Source organism: Tachysurus vachellii, chromosome 18 (assembly GCF_030014155.1).
Source record: "Tachysurus vachellii isolate PV-2020 chromosome 18, HZAU_Pvac_v1, whole genome shotgun sequence".
Classification (NCBI taxonomy): Eukaryota; Metazoa; Chordata; class Actinopteri; order Siluriformes; family Bagridae; genus Tachysurus; species Tachysurus vachellii.
The window spans coordinates 7939458-7955986 of NC_083477.1; the positions used below are offsets into that span (position 1 = coordinate 7939458).

General features: G+C 41.5%; 1 protein-coding gene across 1 annotated transcript in view; it reads left to right on the forward strand.

The window, feature by feature from the left end:
- The first annotated feature begins 877 nt into the window (after positions 1 to 877).
- The window catches only part of mosmoa (modulator of smoothened a), a 28279-nt gene continuing 12627 nt past the window's right edge, over positions 878 to 16529 (forward strand). The window contains exon 1 of the mRNA XM_060891983.1: positions 878 to 1755. Coding sequence (XP_060747966.1) covers positions 1650 to 1755 — 106 coding nt within the window. The 5' untranslated portion in view covers positions 878 to 1649. The remainder of the gene's footprint in view (positions 1756 to 16529) is intronic.

Sequence of the window (16529 nt, forward strand, 5' to 3'; positions counted from 1 at the left end):
GAGATGCCAATCAACCTACCATGCACATCTTTGGACAATTTATAAACTGTTGTAGAAAGGACATTATTTACATTTCCAGCCACCCTTATATCCAGAGAAACTTACATTACCTCATTTTTATACAACTGAGCAATTGAGGATTAAGGGCCTTGCTCAGGGGCCCAACAGTGGTAGTTTGGTGGAACTGGGATTGAACTCACAACCTTCCAGTTGGTAGCCAAACACCTTAACCACTAGGCTACCACATGATCATTATTTCCTCTACAGTGGCACCCAAATGAGGACGGGGTTCTCTTCTGAGCCTCAAGGTTTCTTCCTCATATCATCTCAGGGAGTTTTTCGCATAGATATTAGTGATAGATATTAGAGATAATTAGTCATTTAATTTTAAACTTTACAATATTTATTCTGTTTCTATGCTTCTATAAAGCTTTTAATCATAGGCACTGAGACGAAGTCATGAAGCAAATTCCAATGTTAAAAGCATTATACAATCAATTAAAATTGAATAAGAATGAAAAAGCTAATAAAGACTTTACACTTCTTGGCTTTTGAGGTAAGGAAAAATGGTTTATTTTTACTTGTCAGGTAACTGTTTTACATTTATTTCATACATTCTAATAAAAAAACAACAACAACAACAGTTTACTTTAGTTCATTGTCCAGACTTTAGTATCTTGATGGTTCGGGGATTCGAACACACAACATTCTGACGAGTTGTTCAGAGCCCAGTGACAACAGTGACTTCTTTCTGAACTATGCCTTTAAACTGAACCTTTGGCTCCATGCTGTTCATATCATGGATGTAAATTTTTTAACGAGTCATTTACGTAAATCGACTCCTTGAGCGTCCTTTTAAATCTCGCGAGAACACACACAAGAGACACTAAAACGGGATGTTGGAGGCTGTTGTGCGTCTGACGACCACGCAGCCTGCGTTGGGAGGTGTTTAGCTGTTCGTGTCATCTGAGAACGGAATCAGAGGAGATATTTTCACGCGTTTTAGTCACCAGATGAAGAGTCGCGACACAATCCTGAGTCTGTTGCTTGTTGTCTCGATGCTCCGGCTTTAGTGTAGATGCGCGTCCCATAGAAGAGAGCAGAAGAGGAGGAGGAGGGATCATGAACACACCGCCGAGGAGGAGGAGGATGGCTCTCCGCTCGCATAACGGTGTCGCTCGGGCTGAGAACACGGCTTTCTCTGCGTCATTCTGACTTTACATAACGCGTATTGGTCCCATTACTGAACCCGTCGCATTTAAACGCGTATCCAGATGGGTGTTCGGGGGTCGAGTGGTTGTAGGCCTGATGTACGGCACTCGGATCCCCAGACCGGGGCCGTGTTGTGCTAGCTAACGCTGCTCCTGCTAATGCCGCTGCACAGAGTCAGTCTCGGGCTCTCATCAGCGACATACCGCTTCATAACGGACACACAGACACTAACAGCCGGCTCGTGAGATGTAAACACGGCTGTTATAGTATCTACAGCGTGGACTTTAACTGCCCGACGGAAAGCAAATGTGTCCAAACGGCATCTGAACAGCGTTTCTGTAGCCGCACAGCTCGAGCTCAAACTGCTACTCAGAATCACTCGCACTTTCAGGGACAAATTTCCCCCCATCCGCAGTTTCACCTCGACACAAACTGAGATGGATAAACTGACCATAATTTCAGGATGTCTCTTTCTGGCTGCGGATATATTTGCCATAGCAAGCGTCGCAAACCCGGACTGGATAAACACTGGCGAATCTGCGGGTAAGAACGTCAAGATTCCTAAAATACTCCACGTGTGTGTTTACATAAGTACATAGGTTATAATCCGAATAGTTAATAACACAGAGGTTTAAATTAAGAAGCTCTGTTTAAAACCCACCAAGAAACAACTATTTTCCAACAGCATCTTGAACTTTCTGATCATTGTTTATATTACAAACCTTTTTAAAATAGCTTTTCCTAAACAGAGAAGCTATGAACAATGAATTTTAAATGGAATTCATTTAGTTTTTGAGCATGACTTCATTTTCCATTGAAGTGACCGAGGCATGTGTAGTGATGCAAGTATTTAGACTCAAAGTTTAACACACTAAAAGAAAACTACTAGAGTTCAAATTCTTTCAGCCGTTCATTATTTAGAAATCACTTTCAGGGAAACAGAATGGATCCTGGGAACCAGCTGCGACGCACAAACACACCCTGAATGGGACAACATCCATCACACATACATTCACACTCGGAGTAGTCCACGGACTCGTACCCTGGGAGAACATGCACACACAAACCTCACGCAGACAGTAATCTGAGCTCAGGATCGAACCACGGACCTTGAAGCTGCGAGGGAACAAACGCTTCTAGCTGCACCACTGCGATGCCCTAATAGCCTTTAAACGCCTGCTCTTTAAAAGTGCACTTTGCTACTTTCCCTCCAGCTTTACGAAAGTAGACAGGGTACTTACTGATGGACCGCTGTGGGTCAGAGTGTCTTCCCTTAGTCAAAGGAGAAATTTACTTTTGTTTCTGGGCTTTGATTCCGTCGGGCTGGCATCACCCTCTTTCCGAATGTGAGCTGTGAGCATCTTGCATAATTTCAGAGGTTTGTGCGTGAATATTCAGTGGGTGTCAAACACATTGCAATATGTAGCAATACAGCTGCAATGGCTTTATTTTCAGGAAGTGTGTTGTGTGTTGTACAAACCTCGCACCTCACTGTTAAAACCTTCTTAATGTCAGCAACTCGGGGGGGAGAAACACATTTACTTTAATGTGTAGATCTCAATAGTCAGACTAAAATATTTTCACTGAAAAGCTGGTTCATACTGTATACAACGTGGAATCGATAACATAAAGTGTATTTTTGGCCAATATGTTTAAACCCTAAACGTATTGAATGTAAAGGCATAAGCTAGCATGACGAAAGGAGCTGGAACCAACAGAGGCATTATTAAAGCTCTGTCGAATACTGTACAAAAACAATGAACGTGAGTAATCAGAGAGCACGTTACAGTTTGCGTTTAAAGTTTTCCGAGCAAGTAGCAAAGTTTCCTCATAAATTCAGAAAGGACAAAACAAATTACCAGCTCAGTTTTAACTTTCATCACAGGCTGATGAAGCTTGTTGCCCCTAAACCTTTGCTCCATGTTGCATGTAAAACCTGATCACTCAGTAAAAACTCACGTGCATCTCCAAAAATCCTGGCTCACACTGTGCGATAATTTGAAAACTCCTAGAGTAAATAGAGTCTTAGGGTAAAACCATTGTCTTTGATGACTGGTTTGACATGGTCACTAACTGCCGATTAACGGCCGTTGCGATCATTTTTTTCCTCAGTGTCAAAAGCTTTCAGACACTTACCTGTAGTGTGACCTCTCCTACGACGAGCGTCAAACCAATAACCAATAGGAACGCCGGACCGAATGATGCACTCCCGCCCAACTTCAAAAAACCTCAGGGAAAATGTCGAGACGAGTCAGGTGGACAGTACGGCAGGAAGAAAAACAAAAATACGTTATAGATTGTTTTCGTTTGCTGCTACCTGCCATTTTAGCGAGAGAATGCTGGTCTGAACGTGTCAAGGATTGATGACATAAAACCCCGGACATGTCTTTTTGTGTGTCCGAATTTTACTCGTCTTGACTGTCGTACAGTCTGACATGATGACAACTGAGATCTTACAGTATGACATGGGGATGGCAAAGCATTATGGGAAATCGCACAGCATGAGCCCGGCTTTAGGCAGCAATTTGCAAAGCTAAATGTTCAATGCTGAAAGTTAAACTCAATCTTATTTGCCAGTTAAAGGTTGTCAGCTGAGGTTGAGTAAAATACGCTTTGTGTTAGTATGCAAGAAAGACGAACGCTCAGTTATCGCTTTTCCACCCGAGGACACTGTTGTCGAAGGGCACCATTAATATAAGCCCAGATCTGTCCGTATCCTAGCGGAGCGTCAGTTTCTCGTTACGTAACGTTCCCTGCGAAAGTCGGAGTTATCCCGAGGATGTAGGACGATGGACACAAATGATTTGTTTGCCTGAAGCAAAATAATTACTACAGTTAAGTCAATAAAAAATAATTAGCATAAAACCATTTGAAACAAATGAATATCTGGCAGGTATGAAATGAAGATTGCTGTGCTGTACTGTTCCATAGAAACACAACCTTACGTGTTCAACCTCAGACACAGGACGGTTTTGTGAAGACTGAGGAGGTCCACCGTTGTATGACGTGACCCTCAGCTGAAATCCCAGCTTCATACAGATGTGTCAGTTCTCTCATTTTTACAGCAGTCTAAAAGAAGCCTAATTAAACTCATGGAGATTTATATCGACTCCATCACACATCAGCATTCTGTGATTAGTTCTGTACAGCTTTCATTGCTCACTGACCGTTACGCCGTTAAGTCGAACAAAACAAAACGGATAAATACGCCGGAATCCTGACGATACCGTGTCGTCGTTTCGACTCACGTGGCGAGTTCATATAAAGGAAATGCTTTAATGATTGTGCCTGGTGCTTGTGATTTTATATATCCATCTTGTTTTCCTTCCTCGTTCAGTCATCGAGATTGCATCGTACGCGCCTCTGCCCTTCCTGCTGAAGACGAGGATGAAGGGAAATTAGAGCGTTCTCTCTAGAGACAGAAACAATTTCCTAGACGCTGGCTTTGCACTGACTAGCTGGACTCCAGAGGCTGTGGGCTTCACTATTTTTAATATGACCTTTAGTTTGGTCTATTCCTGTTTTTTTGTTTTTTTTTTTTCCCCCAGAACATCTGAAACTTTAAAGTAAATCCCAGATTACTTCAGAGGAACCATGTGATGTCCAGACATTTCGTGTGTTATTTTGCCTGTGTGATTAATGATTAACGCTTGTTTAGATGGCAGAAAGTGCCCCGAGGCGTCAACATTTTTTACGTACGTCGAAGCTTTCAACAGCTTTTAACATTACTGTCATTTGCGTTACTCATGCATCAGTGCCAGTGGATGTTTACGCTCTTTCTGGGTGAAACCTAATTGCCACGGCTGTGACGGCTCGAGGGCTGAGAGATGCTGCGAAAAGCAATAAGTAACCGTGAAGGAACACGTTCCTACACACCAAGGTTTTAGTAGAGGAAAAGACACCTTTTTAAACGTCTCTGAAAATCATCTTCCCTTTCCGTCGTTCAGTCAAAATCCATCTCGCAGTTCATCGTTCAATACAAAACAGTTGCACAAGCGATGCTGAAGAAATCATTTTAAACACACCAACCTTGCGTACAACAGATTTATTAAAATAAATGCAAGTCAGCAGCCGGATTGCAGCATTTCCAGTGAAAGTGCAAAGCAGTTTACGGAGCAGAATTCACAGCGTACGTATTTCGAGCCTGTCCCGTGAGCAGCGCGTGAACGCTTCAGCGTTTACTTTTCTCATGTTACTTCACAGACACAGACTGAAGCTCACATCACATCACATCAAACACTTTGCTTCAGGTTGGAAGAACGCATTAATTTCGGTGCTCCTGTTAGCTTTCTTTTCCCCCTCCAGGTGTTAAGCAGCAGTTGTGAAGGCTCACACAGTCACCTGACACCACAGGAGGATTTGGCACACGTATACAACTCGCAAGTCCAAGCAGGGAATCAAAGCACAGTTGAACTTTTCTCACCATTTTCTCATCAAACACAAAAGTGAGGGAAACCTCATGTCCGTCACTGTGCTGTACGGGAAGGTAATTTCACAGCAGAGATTTCTAACACCTCCCTCTACAACATAATCTAAACCACACACACACCATGTCATTAACAAATCTGCTAGATATCTTGGGAATTAGCAAAGGTGCATGACCAAAATGTCCAGAAAACATAGCTTCAGAATCTCTCTCTCTCTCTCTCTCTCTCTCTCTCTCTCTCTCTCTCTCTCTCCCCCCCCCCCTCTCCCTCTTTCTCTCTCACTCACAATGACACACAAAGCCACCTACACCTTTTCAAACCGTTGCTTATAAAGCATCGCAGGGCAGCGTAAGACACCTGAGAGTAAAGCACCATTCTGCCGTCCTACTTCAGCTCCGAGAAACCCACGATTGGCTAGTGCTGCTGTGATTGACAGTACATAATCCCTCCCTCTCAGACGATAGTCAATCCTTCCTAATGATCAGCAGTCAAGGTTTTTTTTTGCTTTTCTTTTGTGTCACATAGGAGCCCAGGCATCTCTACACCCATGCCAACACCTCGTGCCTTGATATTATTGTTTGTGGACTCGACTAACTTTATCAGTTTATCTCGTTCCAGATTTGGTCCTTTTATTCTTTTAATATGCTCCAGTTTTCTGAGAAGGCTTTCCACTCTATTTTGGAGCGTGGCTGCAGGAGAGCTAGTTTGTAAGAGCTAGTTTAAGTGTTTCAGGAAGAGGCAGGTCTTCACCCGTCATTTGAAGAACAACCGACTCAGCTGTTCGGACATCAAGGGGAAGTTCATTCCACCACCTCGCTGCCAGAACAGAAAATGGTCTTGCTGTATTTATTATCTGACCCCTGATTTACATTCTCAGTGATGTTATTTGAAATACCCAATGCAAGCTTGATAGCTCTTGTGTTTCGGATTTCCACGTCCGTCGTCCATCTTGGGCGAGACAGAGTTTTTATGACTGACTGACATCTTGCGTAACACGTCTCTAACACGTGTCTGATTTCTGACACGCGTCTGTCGAGGAATGTTGGCGATGGCCGAAAGTCAGGGTGATTTTAACTCAGTTAGTGATGCGGACACTAAAGATTCTATGATTTGGGTTTCAGCAGGAGATGATGACGTGTCCTGGAGTGTCTTTATACTAAAGAGAAAATCAAGCCCCCGCCCCCCCAGGATTTAACAGAATCTTTAAACCTGTCAATTTGAATCGGCTTTACTAAATTACCTACTGTAGGGCTATTTTAGGGGTCATTTCTACTAGCTAATTTCTACAATTTGTAAAATTTGCAAACGTGATGGATTCAGACGGAACTAAAATCCCAGAGATCTTATCCAAAAAATCTGATCCAAGGACAATACTTTTGCAGCGTATTAACGTACGTGACCCAAGCACCAGTTACCCTCCCGTGAGACTCGGGATTTGTCAACAGTTAGCTATTAAACAAATGCCATTTTTATCCTTAATCAGATAACAAGGTTTTATGGTTTTTACTCCTTATTTAATTCCGTTTTGCGTCTCTATTTGGAGCAACCGCTTTAAGTAAACAAAAGATTGTTTCTTACTTGATTCTATTTTCGAGTCTGAATCTGCTGTAGTTTATTTCAGCACAATAAAAAAAGCACAAGCACTCCAACAAGCTCTGCTGCTCACACAATGGAGAGTCTTCACACTCGGCCTGTGACTAAGTGTGTGTCACAGGGACAAAAGGCGAGCTTGGTGGTTTTGACATTTTGAAAACAACAGTCTCTCCCAGCCTTTCATGTCCAGCAGCACTCTGTGAGCAGAATGATTAATACGCCTCTCGCTCTGCTGTATGCCACTTATTCACGTTACAAGTGGGTTGATTGTGCACAGTAATGGCTTGTTGTCAGACATTTTATTTAAAAAAAAAAAAAGGCACCATTTTCATTCATGGTAAAATAAGCACGGCGGTGTAAATGCCAGCCGCAGCCTGTAGCGTGTTGATGCAGGACACGAGCGCAAGACGTCAAGCACGACGCACTCAGAAGTGACCTCTGCTGAACAAACTGCATTCTGCTCGACTACTGAAATCAGTCAGCTTAAAAAACCACCAGCTGAATATTTCTGCTATTTAAATGTGTTTATAAGCGAATATCTGGGGATTAGTACTGTACTGTACACATCAGAGATTTCGTCTCACTTTTGGAGTGGAATGGTAAGATTTTAGCAAAGAAATCCGGTATAATCCAGTCTGACTAGCAGCAGGAAATGTAAACACTGCCGGGCTTTTTAGTGCTGGAACCGCTGAATATTTAGCTTCAGACAGTGTTACAAATGTCCTCACGCAGGGTTCGTCTTTACGTTTACACCTTTGCATTGCCTTTGGTCATCATCGTGTCAGTTCAACAAGTCTTACTTACAGGAAGAGACGAGCAGCATAATCAGCAATGTGGTTTAGGTGTGAGATGTGCAAGAATTTGTGTGTTTACTGCCGTTTACTCGTCTCACACCCAACACACACACGCACACAAATATTAATGTTTTTTTATATTCAAAAAGTTTGTTAGCTAATAATATTTTAAAACAAATTTATTTTTGAGCATTGTTAGTGAATCATTTATTCATTCATTCATTCATTCATCTTCTACCGATTATCCGAACTACCTCGGGTCACGGGGCGCCTGTGCCTATCTCAGGCGTCATCGGGCATCAAGGCAGGATACACCCTGGACGGAGTGCCAACCCATCGCAGGGCACACACACACTCTCTCATTCACTCACGCACTCACACACTACGGACAATATTCCAGAGATGCCAATCAACCTACCATGCATGTCTTTGGACCGGGGGAGGAAACCGGAGTACCCGGAGGAAACCCCCGAGGCACGGGGAGAACATGCAAACTCCACACACACAAGGTGGAGGCGGGAATCGAACCCCGACCCTGGAGGTGTGAGGTGAACGTGCTAACCACTAAGCCACCGTTCCCCCCCTGAATCATTTATTAGATGATAAATTGTTTATTTATTGCATGCGACACTATTGGCAGTTAGATCAAGTTAAAACACGGATACACTGAATGGCCAAATGTTTATGGACGTCGGACCTTCACACCGTTATGTGAGCCTTTACAAAGCAGTAACTATGAGTCCAAACCTGTCTCAGCGTGATGGTGCCCCGGTTAATGTGGAAGAATGGAAGAGTCCTGACCTCAAGCCTGTTGGGATGAACTGAAAGGCAGACTGCAGCTCAGGCGTCGTAACCCAACATCAGTGCTAATGGTCTGATGGGAAATACTCGTGTCCGTATAGCGTGTATCATGAAGCGTATCGTGTTGACATGATTTTTACTACAGGGATATAATGATCTTGTGATTCGGCCCAACAGTTAAATGAAAAAACGGCTCATATTTGCATGGAATATGTATGATGTCAGGTTTACTGTAAAACAGAATTGGCTGATGGAAGGCATCTATATGACTTTATCAAATATATCAAAATGCGTGTGTGTGTGTGTGTACGTCCCTTCATGTTCTAGCTGGTGAAGTAAACAGTGTAAGCATGCAGCAGCTCCTCCAGTGTATCTGCTTTCTCATCCAGTGAGATGATGATGGTGATGATGATGTTATGGGGTCTGTTCATAGGGTCTAACACACGCTCCAAAATGGCATCCCGGTCACTCCCTTCTATCAGGTTCATTGCGGCTGAGCACAGAGGAAGGTGACCTCTAACCCTGCTCTTGTTGTGTATTTAGGTGTGTCTTAATCACAACAAACAGTTTCTTGCCCTTTCTAATGGGGTGGGCTGCTGGGAACGGGACACTGCTTTGTTGCTTTGACTTCCATGTAATGTTTCAGGTTTATTTATCCAGATGTGTAGCTGCAGAAGACCGATCCAGATTTGTGTGTGTGTGTGTGTTCGTGTTTAAAGCTCGCTTCTCTGGAAGTGCACCGTGGCATGCCAGCTGCGTGTAAGGCAGGAATTTGAGCGTAGTTGTGAAGCAGCGGGGGGAACGGAGAGAGCCGAGGGGAATGTTTACAGGATGCAGACACAAGTCTTTATCGAGCTCATTAAACGCGTTCTTCCCACCAAAACAAGGCACCATTTGCTTTCATCAAACTCAGACATAAACTTTGGAGTCTTACCGTTCTCAGGAAAGCAACAGCACACGATCAGGACCTTAGCGGACACGGGGAAGGGCAATTTTACCTTAAAGCAAGTCGAGTCAGACTGAATCGCTCTCAGATCATGGAGTCTCAGCCATTTGGAAAAAAATCTTTATGCCATTTGGAAAAAGAACAAATATAAACAAATCCTTAACTGAGTTAAAAACCTTTCCAGATATGTGTGTAAGCTTTGTATACACACGTTAGCATGCGTGCTTTACATCGCTAACACTGGTCTGTTTTCAGTAATAAGAAGTAGATGGTACATTTATTTATTTTTTTATTCTATTCTCCATATTTCCCAATTTAATGATATTTTCTAATTTCAAGCTGATTTATGAAAGTTGACACACTCCTGTCTCATTGAATATATGGAAAACATTTTTGATACTGATTGATTATTTTTTTTTAATCATCTTTGAACAAAAACCTTTGGGCAAATTATTGGGGTGCCAATAATTCTGCAACTTGCTTTCAAATACATCTTGTTTAATAGGTGTAACTTACAGTGGGGTCAGTATGAAAATGAGGAAAATAAAGAACTTATAAAATGTAAAATGCACATACAGTATCAGCTTGCAGAGAAGAAGCTAATGGCGTCTGGAAGAAATCCTTTATTCTAAAGGTCTTGCATTCTCAATTTCATTTCCTGCCTTTTATATTTGTACTGATGTCTTATCAGCTATAGCTCTCGCTATGGCGGTCACGGCGACGTTACGGCTGTAGGATCGTGTTGGATTGGATATTGTGGCACGCTCATCCTTGTCCCCTGGCACTTTTTTTTTGAAGAAAGTTCTGCCCATGAGTCAGTGGGGTTTCAGAATGACGAGCTGACTAATTTGCCTAAAGAAAGCTCTCTATAGCCCTGGCTTATTAATACGGCGTAAGGTCACATCCACCTGACACCAGCCTGACGTGCACAGTCCTTTAATAACTAATGCAGGTCGGTCTATTTGTTGCTTAAATAAATGATTAGACCCTTTTTATTGACCTGAAACGGGACCTGAAATGGGGGCAGATCCCGCATAAAGAACGACAATGCCGATGACGGTACAGAAAGTCTTGTGGGATTTGCCTTAAAAAGTTGTAGTTGAAGTGAAGTAGCGCTTTATGAGCGATGAATAATATCTGGATCATTCCAATCTTTAATAATATGCAGACTGTATGATGTCACTAGCATGAATTATGAATGTGGCATCATGATGTGCCTGAAAGAGAGGTGTGTGTGTGTGTGTGTGTGTGTGTGTGCGCACGCACAGGGAACTGTTTTTGCATCCCTCTCCTACCTATTCTAAAAAGAAATTCTAAGTAATTGCACTCACTACAGCAGACACACTTGTCCTATACCTCTCACACCTACACTGTGTGTGTGTGTGTGTGTGTGAGAGACCAATCACACTTGATTCCTCCTGTTTAATCAGTCGCTTTTGGCTTTCACTAGACTCAGGTGTGGCTTCTGCTCGGTTGGAATAAAAACCAGCACTCACGCCGGTCCTTTCCAGATAAGACTGGACACCGCTGCATTAGCAGATTTAATGTTATTAGTGTTTTTGTTCTCAGCTCTTTTGACTGCTGGCACATTTGATATCTACTTTTTTAGAAACGACACGTATTCCTACTCGGTTTACTGTAGCCTTGGGAATCAGAGGAGTCTGTGAATCTCATGGCTACTTTATATTTATATCTTCATCCCTAGGATGAAGGGGCAGTAGTGTTATTGTGGGACACACTTTTTATATTGCTTATCGTTGTGTTGCAGAAATAACAGATGTGTAATCACATCCATCTTTGTTTATAACCCTTATTGAAAGATGACTAGCTAGATTTAAAAAAGAAAGCAAGGTGAAATTTGCTAAAATATACATGCATATTAAAGTGATTTTTTTTTTCTTTGCTTTGCTTGCTATGTCCGAGCTTGTTATTAAGCAGTCAGAGCGCCGGATCACTAGACTGCATCACTCACCTGCTGAGATTTGAACTAATAATTTTCTGATCAGTTCCCCAAAACTACTGAGATACCTTTTGAAAAACACACACACAAAAAAAAAAAAAATTCGGTTTTAATATCTGATTGGCTGAGCCACGTTCCAAGCCAAAGTAAAATCTCGATATACGTACACATGTGACTGTCACAGTAATACAGTCTTTATTAATGCACTAGGTTTTCAATTAAAAAAATGTATTCTTTAGCCTTTGTTCAGGCCATTGCGTATCCTATAGTGTTCCCAGACTTACACATGCTTTCCTAATAAAGAGTGAAGAAGCTCCAGCATGTCGTCTCTGTAAGACAAGAATGATCATACGTATTAACGCACCGTTATGTTCTTAACGACGTCGGACGACGCTTTTACTCTTCAGGAGCCTCCTGTAATGTCTCCCTAAAGAAAATTCTGGAGTTCTTATTGAGCATTAAAGCGAAGGACCTCATATAGGCTGAAAGATTTTATTGTAATCAGCCATTGAAATATCTCACTTCACCTTCATCATGCCATGCAAATAGCCTTGGTGCTGGCATGGGTATAAAAAGATCAATAAACAACAAACAAACAAACCTTATCGAGATTGTTGACTCCAGGAGAACCCTGACTGATGATGATGAGTCATGAAGGAATCCGATGGTTGAAAAGTGAAGCTAAAGTATAGCTGCTCCAGTCTTCTATTCCTCATTGTTCTGACGGTGTACCTTTCCTGTTATTATTTATTGTACTGAATAATTCACAGTAGGCTCCGAACGACCAGTTATAATGAATAACCCAGTCATTTCAAACTGAAATATTAGAAACGAAAATCTGCTAGAAAGAAAGAGAGAAAGAGAAAGAAAACTCTCGAACCCGCTTCAATAATTCAATAGGCGCCCATCGGGAGAATAACCGATACTTCATTCAGGTTTTTAGTCTGTCAGAACGTACCTACGATAAACCGTGTGTTCCAGCTGGAAATCGCCTCGTGACTAGAAATTCAACACTAATTCTATCCATCTGCATTGGCATTCAATTAACAAGCGCTGTGTTCCTCATATTTAACACACACGCTTGAGTCTCATCCCAAGCTAATTACAGTCTCCCACACCTTACAATTAAAGCACAGCAATTAGTTATACCTCCTCCATAGACTGTGTTTTTACATCCTCTTTTAGTGCTTTCCTCATGTCTTTCAAGGCAGTTTTGTTTTCTTTCACCGTCTCTCTTTAACCCATAACATCTTCTAAATGGAAAGATTTAATTGACTTTGAATAAGAGAAATGTATTATGAATTTTGACGATTATTTGATTTGACCCCTAAACAGTGGAGCCTCAGAAACTATCACCAAAAACAGGAATGAACCAAACATTTGTGTTTATTTTTGTAGGTAACAGTAGCCTCTACTGCAGATTCCTGCTCTTGGTTAACAGGAAGTGGGACCGGGATGGGTTTTCTGCTGTTATAACCCATCAACCACAAATTTCAATGTGTTGTGCGTTCTGAGATGCTCTTCTGTTTGCCGCAGTTGTAAAGAGTGCTTATGTGAGCTAATGTAGGCTTTCTGGGACACGTTTGTATCTGCATGATGTAATGCTTTACACTGCTGGTACATGATTGGCTGCTAGGATAATTGCATGCTGGTTGTTGACATCCAGTATATATCTTGTCATCTGCTCGGTTTGTGACGCATCTCACGTTTCTTCTGGTGTAATTATTTAGGAGCAACTTGGCTATATATTTGGTAAGAAAGGAGAAATGAATGATGTTTTGGTTTTTATTAGTAACTAGCGGATGCACCATCAATCATGGAGGCTGCTTCATAACTTGAGGTACTTTGCTATGTAGACTGTAATGAGAAGACTTTTAGCTGCACTAACCTTTTCCCAGCATGCTGAGACACAGCGTGTCCATGTTGTCTTCATCAGTGTTTAGTTAAAACGGTGTGGTTTGATGGACACTTGTATATAGCTTCGGTGTGATACACAATACAGGCAGCTCCCACTTTAGAGAAGCTTTAATGTTGCAAGGTGGGCCGGGTTTTTGTGAGTGTGTGTGTGTTTTTGTGTCTCTGTGTGCGTGTGTGCGTGCGTGTGTGTGTGTGTGTGTGTGTGTGTGTGTGTGTGTGTGCACATCTTTGTGTGTGTGTCTGTGTGTCCGTGCTCAGTCTGCTTGTTAAGAGTTTTTCTAATCCTGGATCTTTTCTTCAGAGGTGCACAAGGAAACACCCCCAGGTGCAGCCTGCATTAGTATTGACATTAATCTGTTTTGCTGTTTCTAACCATGTCTCTAAATCTCATTTCCCACACAAACTTTCTGATCTAATTGCTTTAGGATTCTACCAAGAAAAGACCTGGGCATATTTACTAGGAAAAAGGAAGCTAGCTACGAGTTTACTTCCCTTTAGACTCTCTGCCATGCCACATTTATAGCATTAACACGGTGAATCATCTGCAAATAAAACGCTGTTTTGAGTGTCCTGTACTGTGAGTGTAGGAGAGGCTTTGTTTGCTTCCCTCTCTATCACAAGGAGAGAAAAGCCACTTAGATTCGCTGATGCATGTGAAATCCTGAAATCCACTTATTCCTCCTGGCCAACACACGTCTTTTTTTTTAAACGAGGATTTTCAGATTGTATCGTCAGTGAGACAAATTCCTCTTCAGAGCACACGTAATCGTTTAAGGCAAAATTTCACCATCAATCTGAGTAACATTTTGGTTTAACCGGAACCATGATTTGTGTGATTTAAAAGAGGTGTCGTTTTTTTTATTCCGCTCAGGTTTTTTTTACTAGCAGCAGCATGTCCCTGGGTTCATACATCTCTTAGACGAGAGCTTTTTTGATTACTATTCATTTACATTCACAGACTCCTTAGTTATTTTAAGTAATAGCAGCAATGAGTCTGCATAATGCATGACTTTTTTTATATAAGAACCTCATTTACTTGAGTGGCTTTGCTCAGCCCTCATTTCAATGATTAAGGTGACATTTTAAAGTTTAAGGTGGCGAAGAAATTCAATACTGTATTATTGTGTGTTGCTGGTTTTGCAGTCACAAGGTCTACTATTGGGTCTAACTGGCATTATGGTGACAAAAGTGATGAAATGATGACAGCACATCCAGTATAATGAGTCTTTCTTCCCTCTTTTTTCTGCCTTTTTGCAAATTGTAATGAGTCACAAACACCAGATTTATTTATTTATTTATTTATTTATTTATTTTTTTGGGAAGGATGAGTGTGATACCATGTTGAATCCCACTCTGGTGAGCAACTGTGTTTAAATAATTTCAAGACCCATTTTTAAGATGAAATCGTAATGGGATGCATTAATTGACGACAAAACGTCTGCTGATCAGATCATTGTAAGGACTGTTGGGCGTGGCCTAATATTCTAATGAGCATGCTTGATTGACAGTCCTGCATTTAAGGCTCCCAGAATGTAGGGCTTGTTTAACCCGAAGACTAGAACTGCATTCAAACAAATTGGAGAATATAATAATAAATAATTAATTAAAAAAAATTTTTTTAACCAGAGTTGAATAAAAATGAGCACAGATTTGAATGCATGGCATAACGCACGAACGAATGAATCTGATTCATTAAAAAGACGTCATTTGATCGAAACACGGTGAATCAGGTTTAGTTGTGTGGATGCAACCTCCTGCCCACTAGACCTTATTTACATGTCATACGTATGCAGCATGTTCCGAGTTCTCCTAATATTCATCTGATTTCCATGAAACACATCCACATTTAAGCAGGTGTTTATAGAGTCAGCCAAGACAAAACTAAAAGCATTTGGATGACTTTCAAGATCTGAGGAAAACGTAAACAGAAGAGTACAAATCCATTTCGATGGCACTGAAGTTACTGCAGATGAGACAGTTATAGATGTGTGGTTTGTTGTTATAAAGATGTTTTAAGGCTGTAATCAGGCTGCAGACTGTTATGTGAGCTTTATTTAATTTCATTTCATTTTATTTTATTTATCTTGGAGCTTCAGTACCTTAAATACCTGTAGGAATCTCTTTCAATAGCTTGGGGCATCTGTCCAAGGCTCTTGGGGCATCTCTTGTACACTATATTTACGAGCAGATAAAGATCCATATTTACATATTAGATGCTGACAGTAAACCCCTTTACCTGCACTGTAATATAAATTTGCCATGTAGGTACATTTATTTTCTTTTATTTATCTGGAGAAAAAACTGGATTTTGGATTTGCATGATTAAGGACCAGTGAGATCAAATATTCCTACACTTACTGCACTAGTTACTGGTTGAAGTTACACGGTTATTTACATACATGTGACCTTACTAAGGTCTTAACGCAGAATATTAAAATAGCAACACAGAACGATTTTGGCACCAAGAAATGCACGTATCATTTTGATTCACATAAACTCACACGAATGGCTATTGTTTTTAAGTCGTCGTGTTTGTGTTCTCTGTAGCGTAACTCCGGCTGTGAGACCGGCCTGTAGCTTGTAGATAAAACGGCGCCTCACGAGTCGGTGACGGAGTGACTCTGACCTGAATAGCTTTTGTGTGATGGATACCAGTTATGCTTTGAAGTGTCTTCTCCTTATAGGCTTGGTGAATGATTCGACGACCGAGTCACAAGCTCTATCTCTACCTCTGTCCCTGTCTCGTTTGTTCTTTTCTTTTGCCTCAGGCTTATTTGAAAGTGTGCACATGCTCAAGAGCTGTCCTGTGCTTTATGTATTAGTCCTCAAGCTTTATGTACGTATTAGTCCTCAAGCGTTTCAGTCTCCCGTTCAGCCTA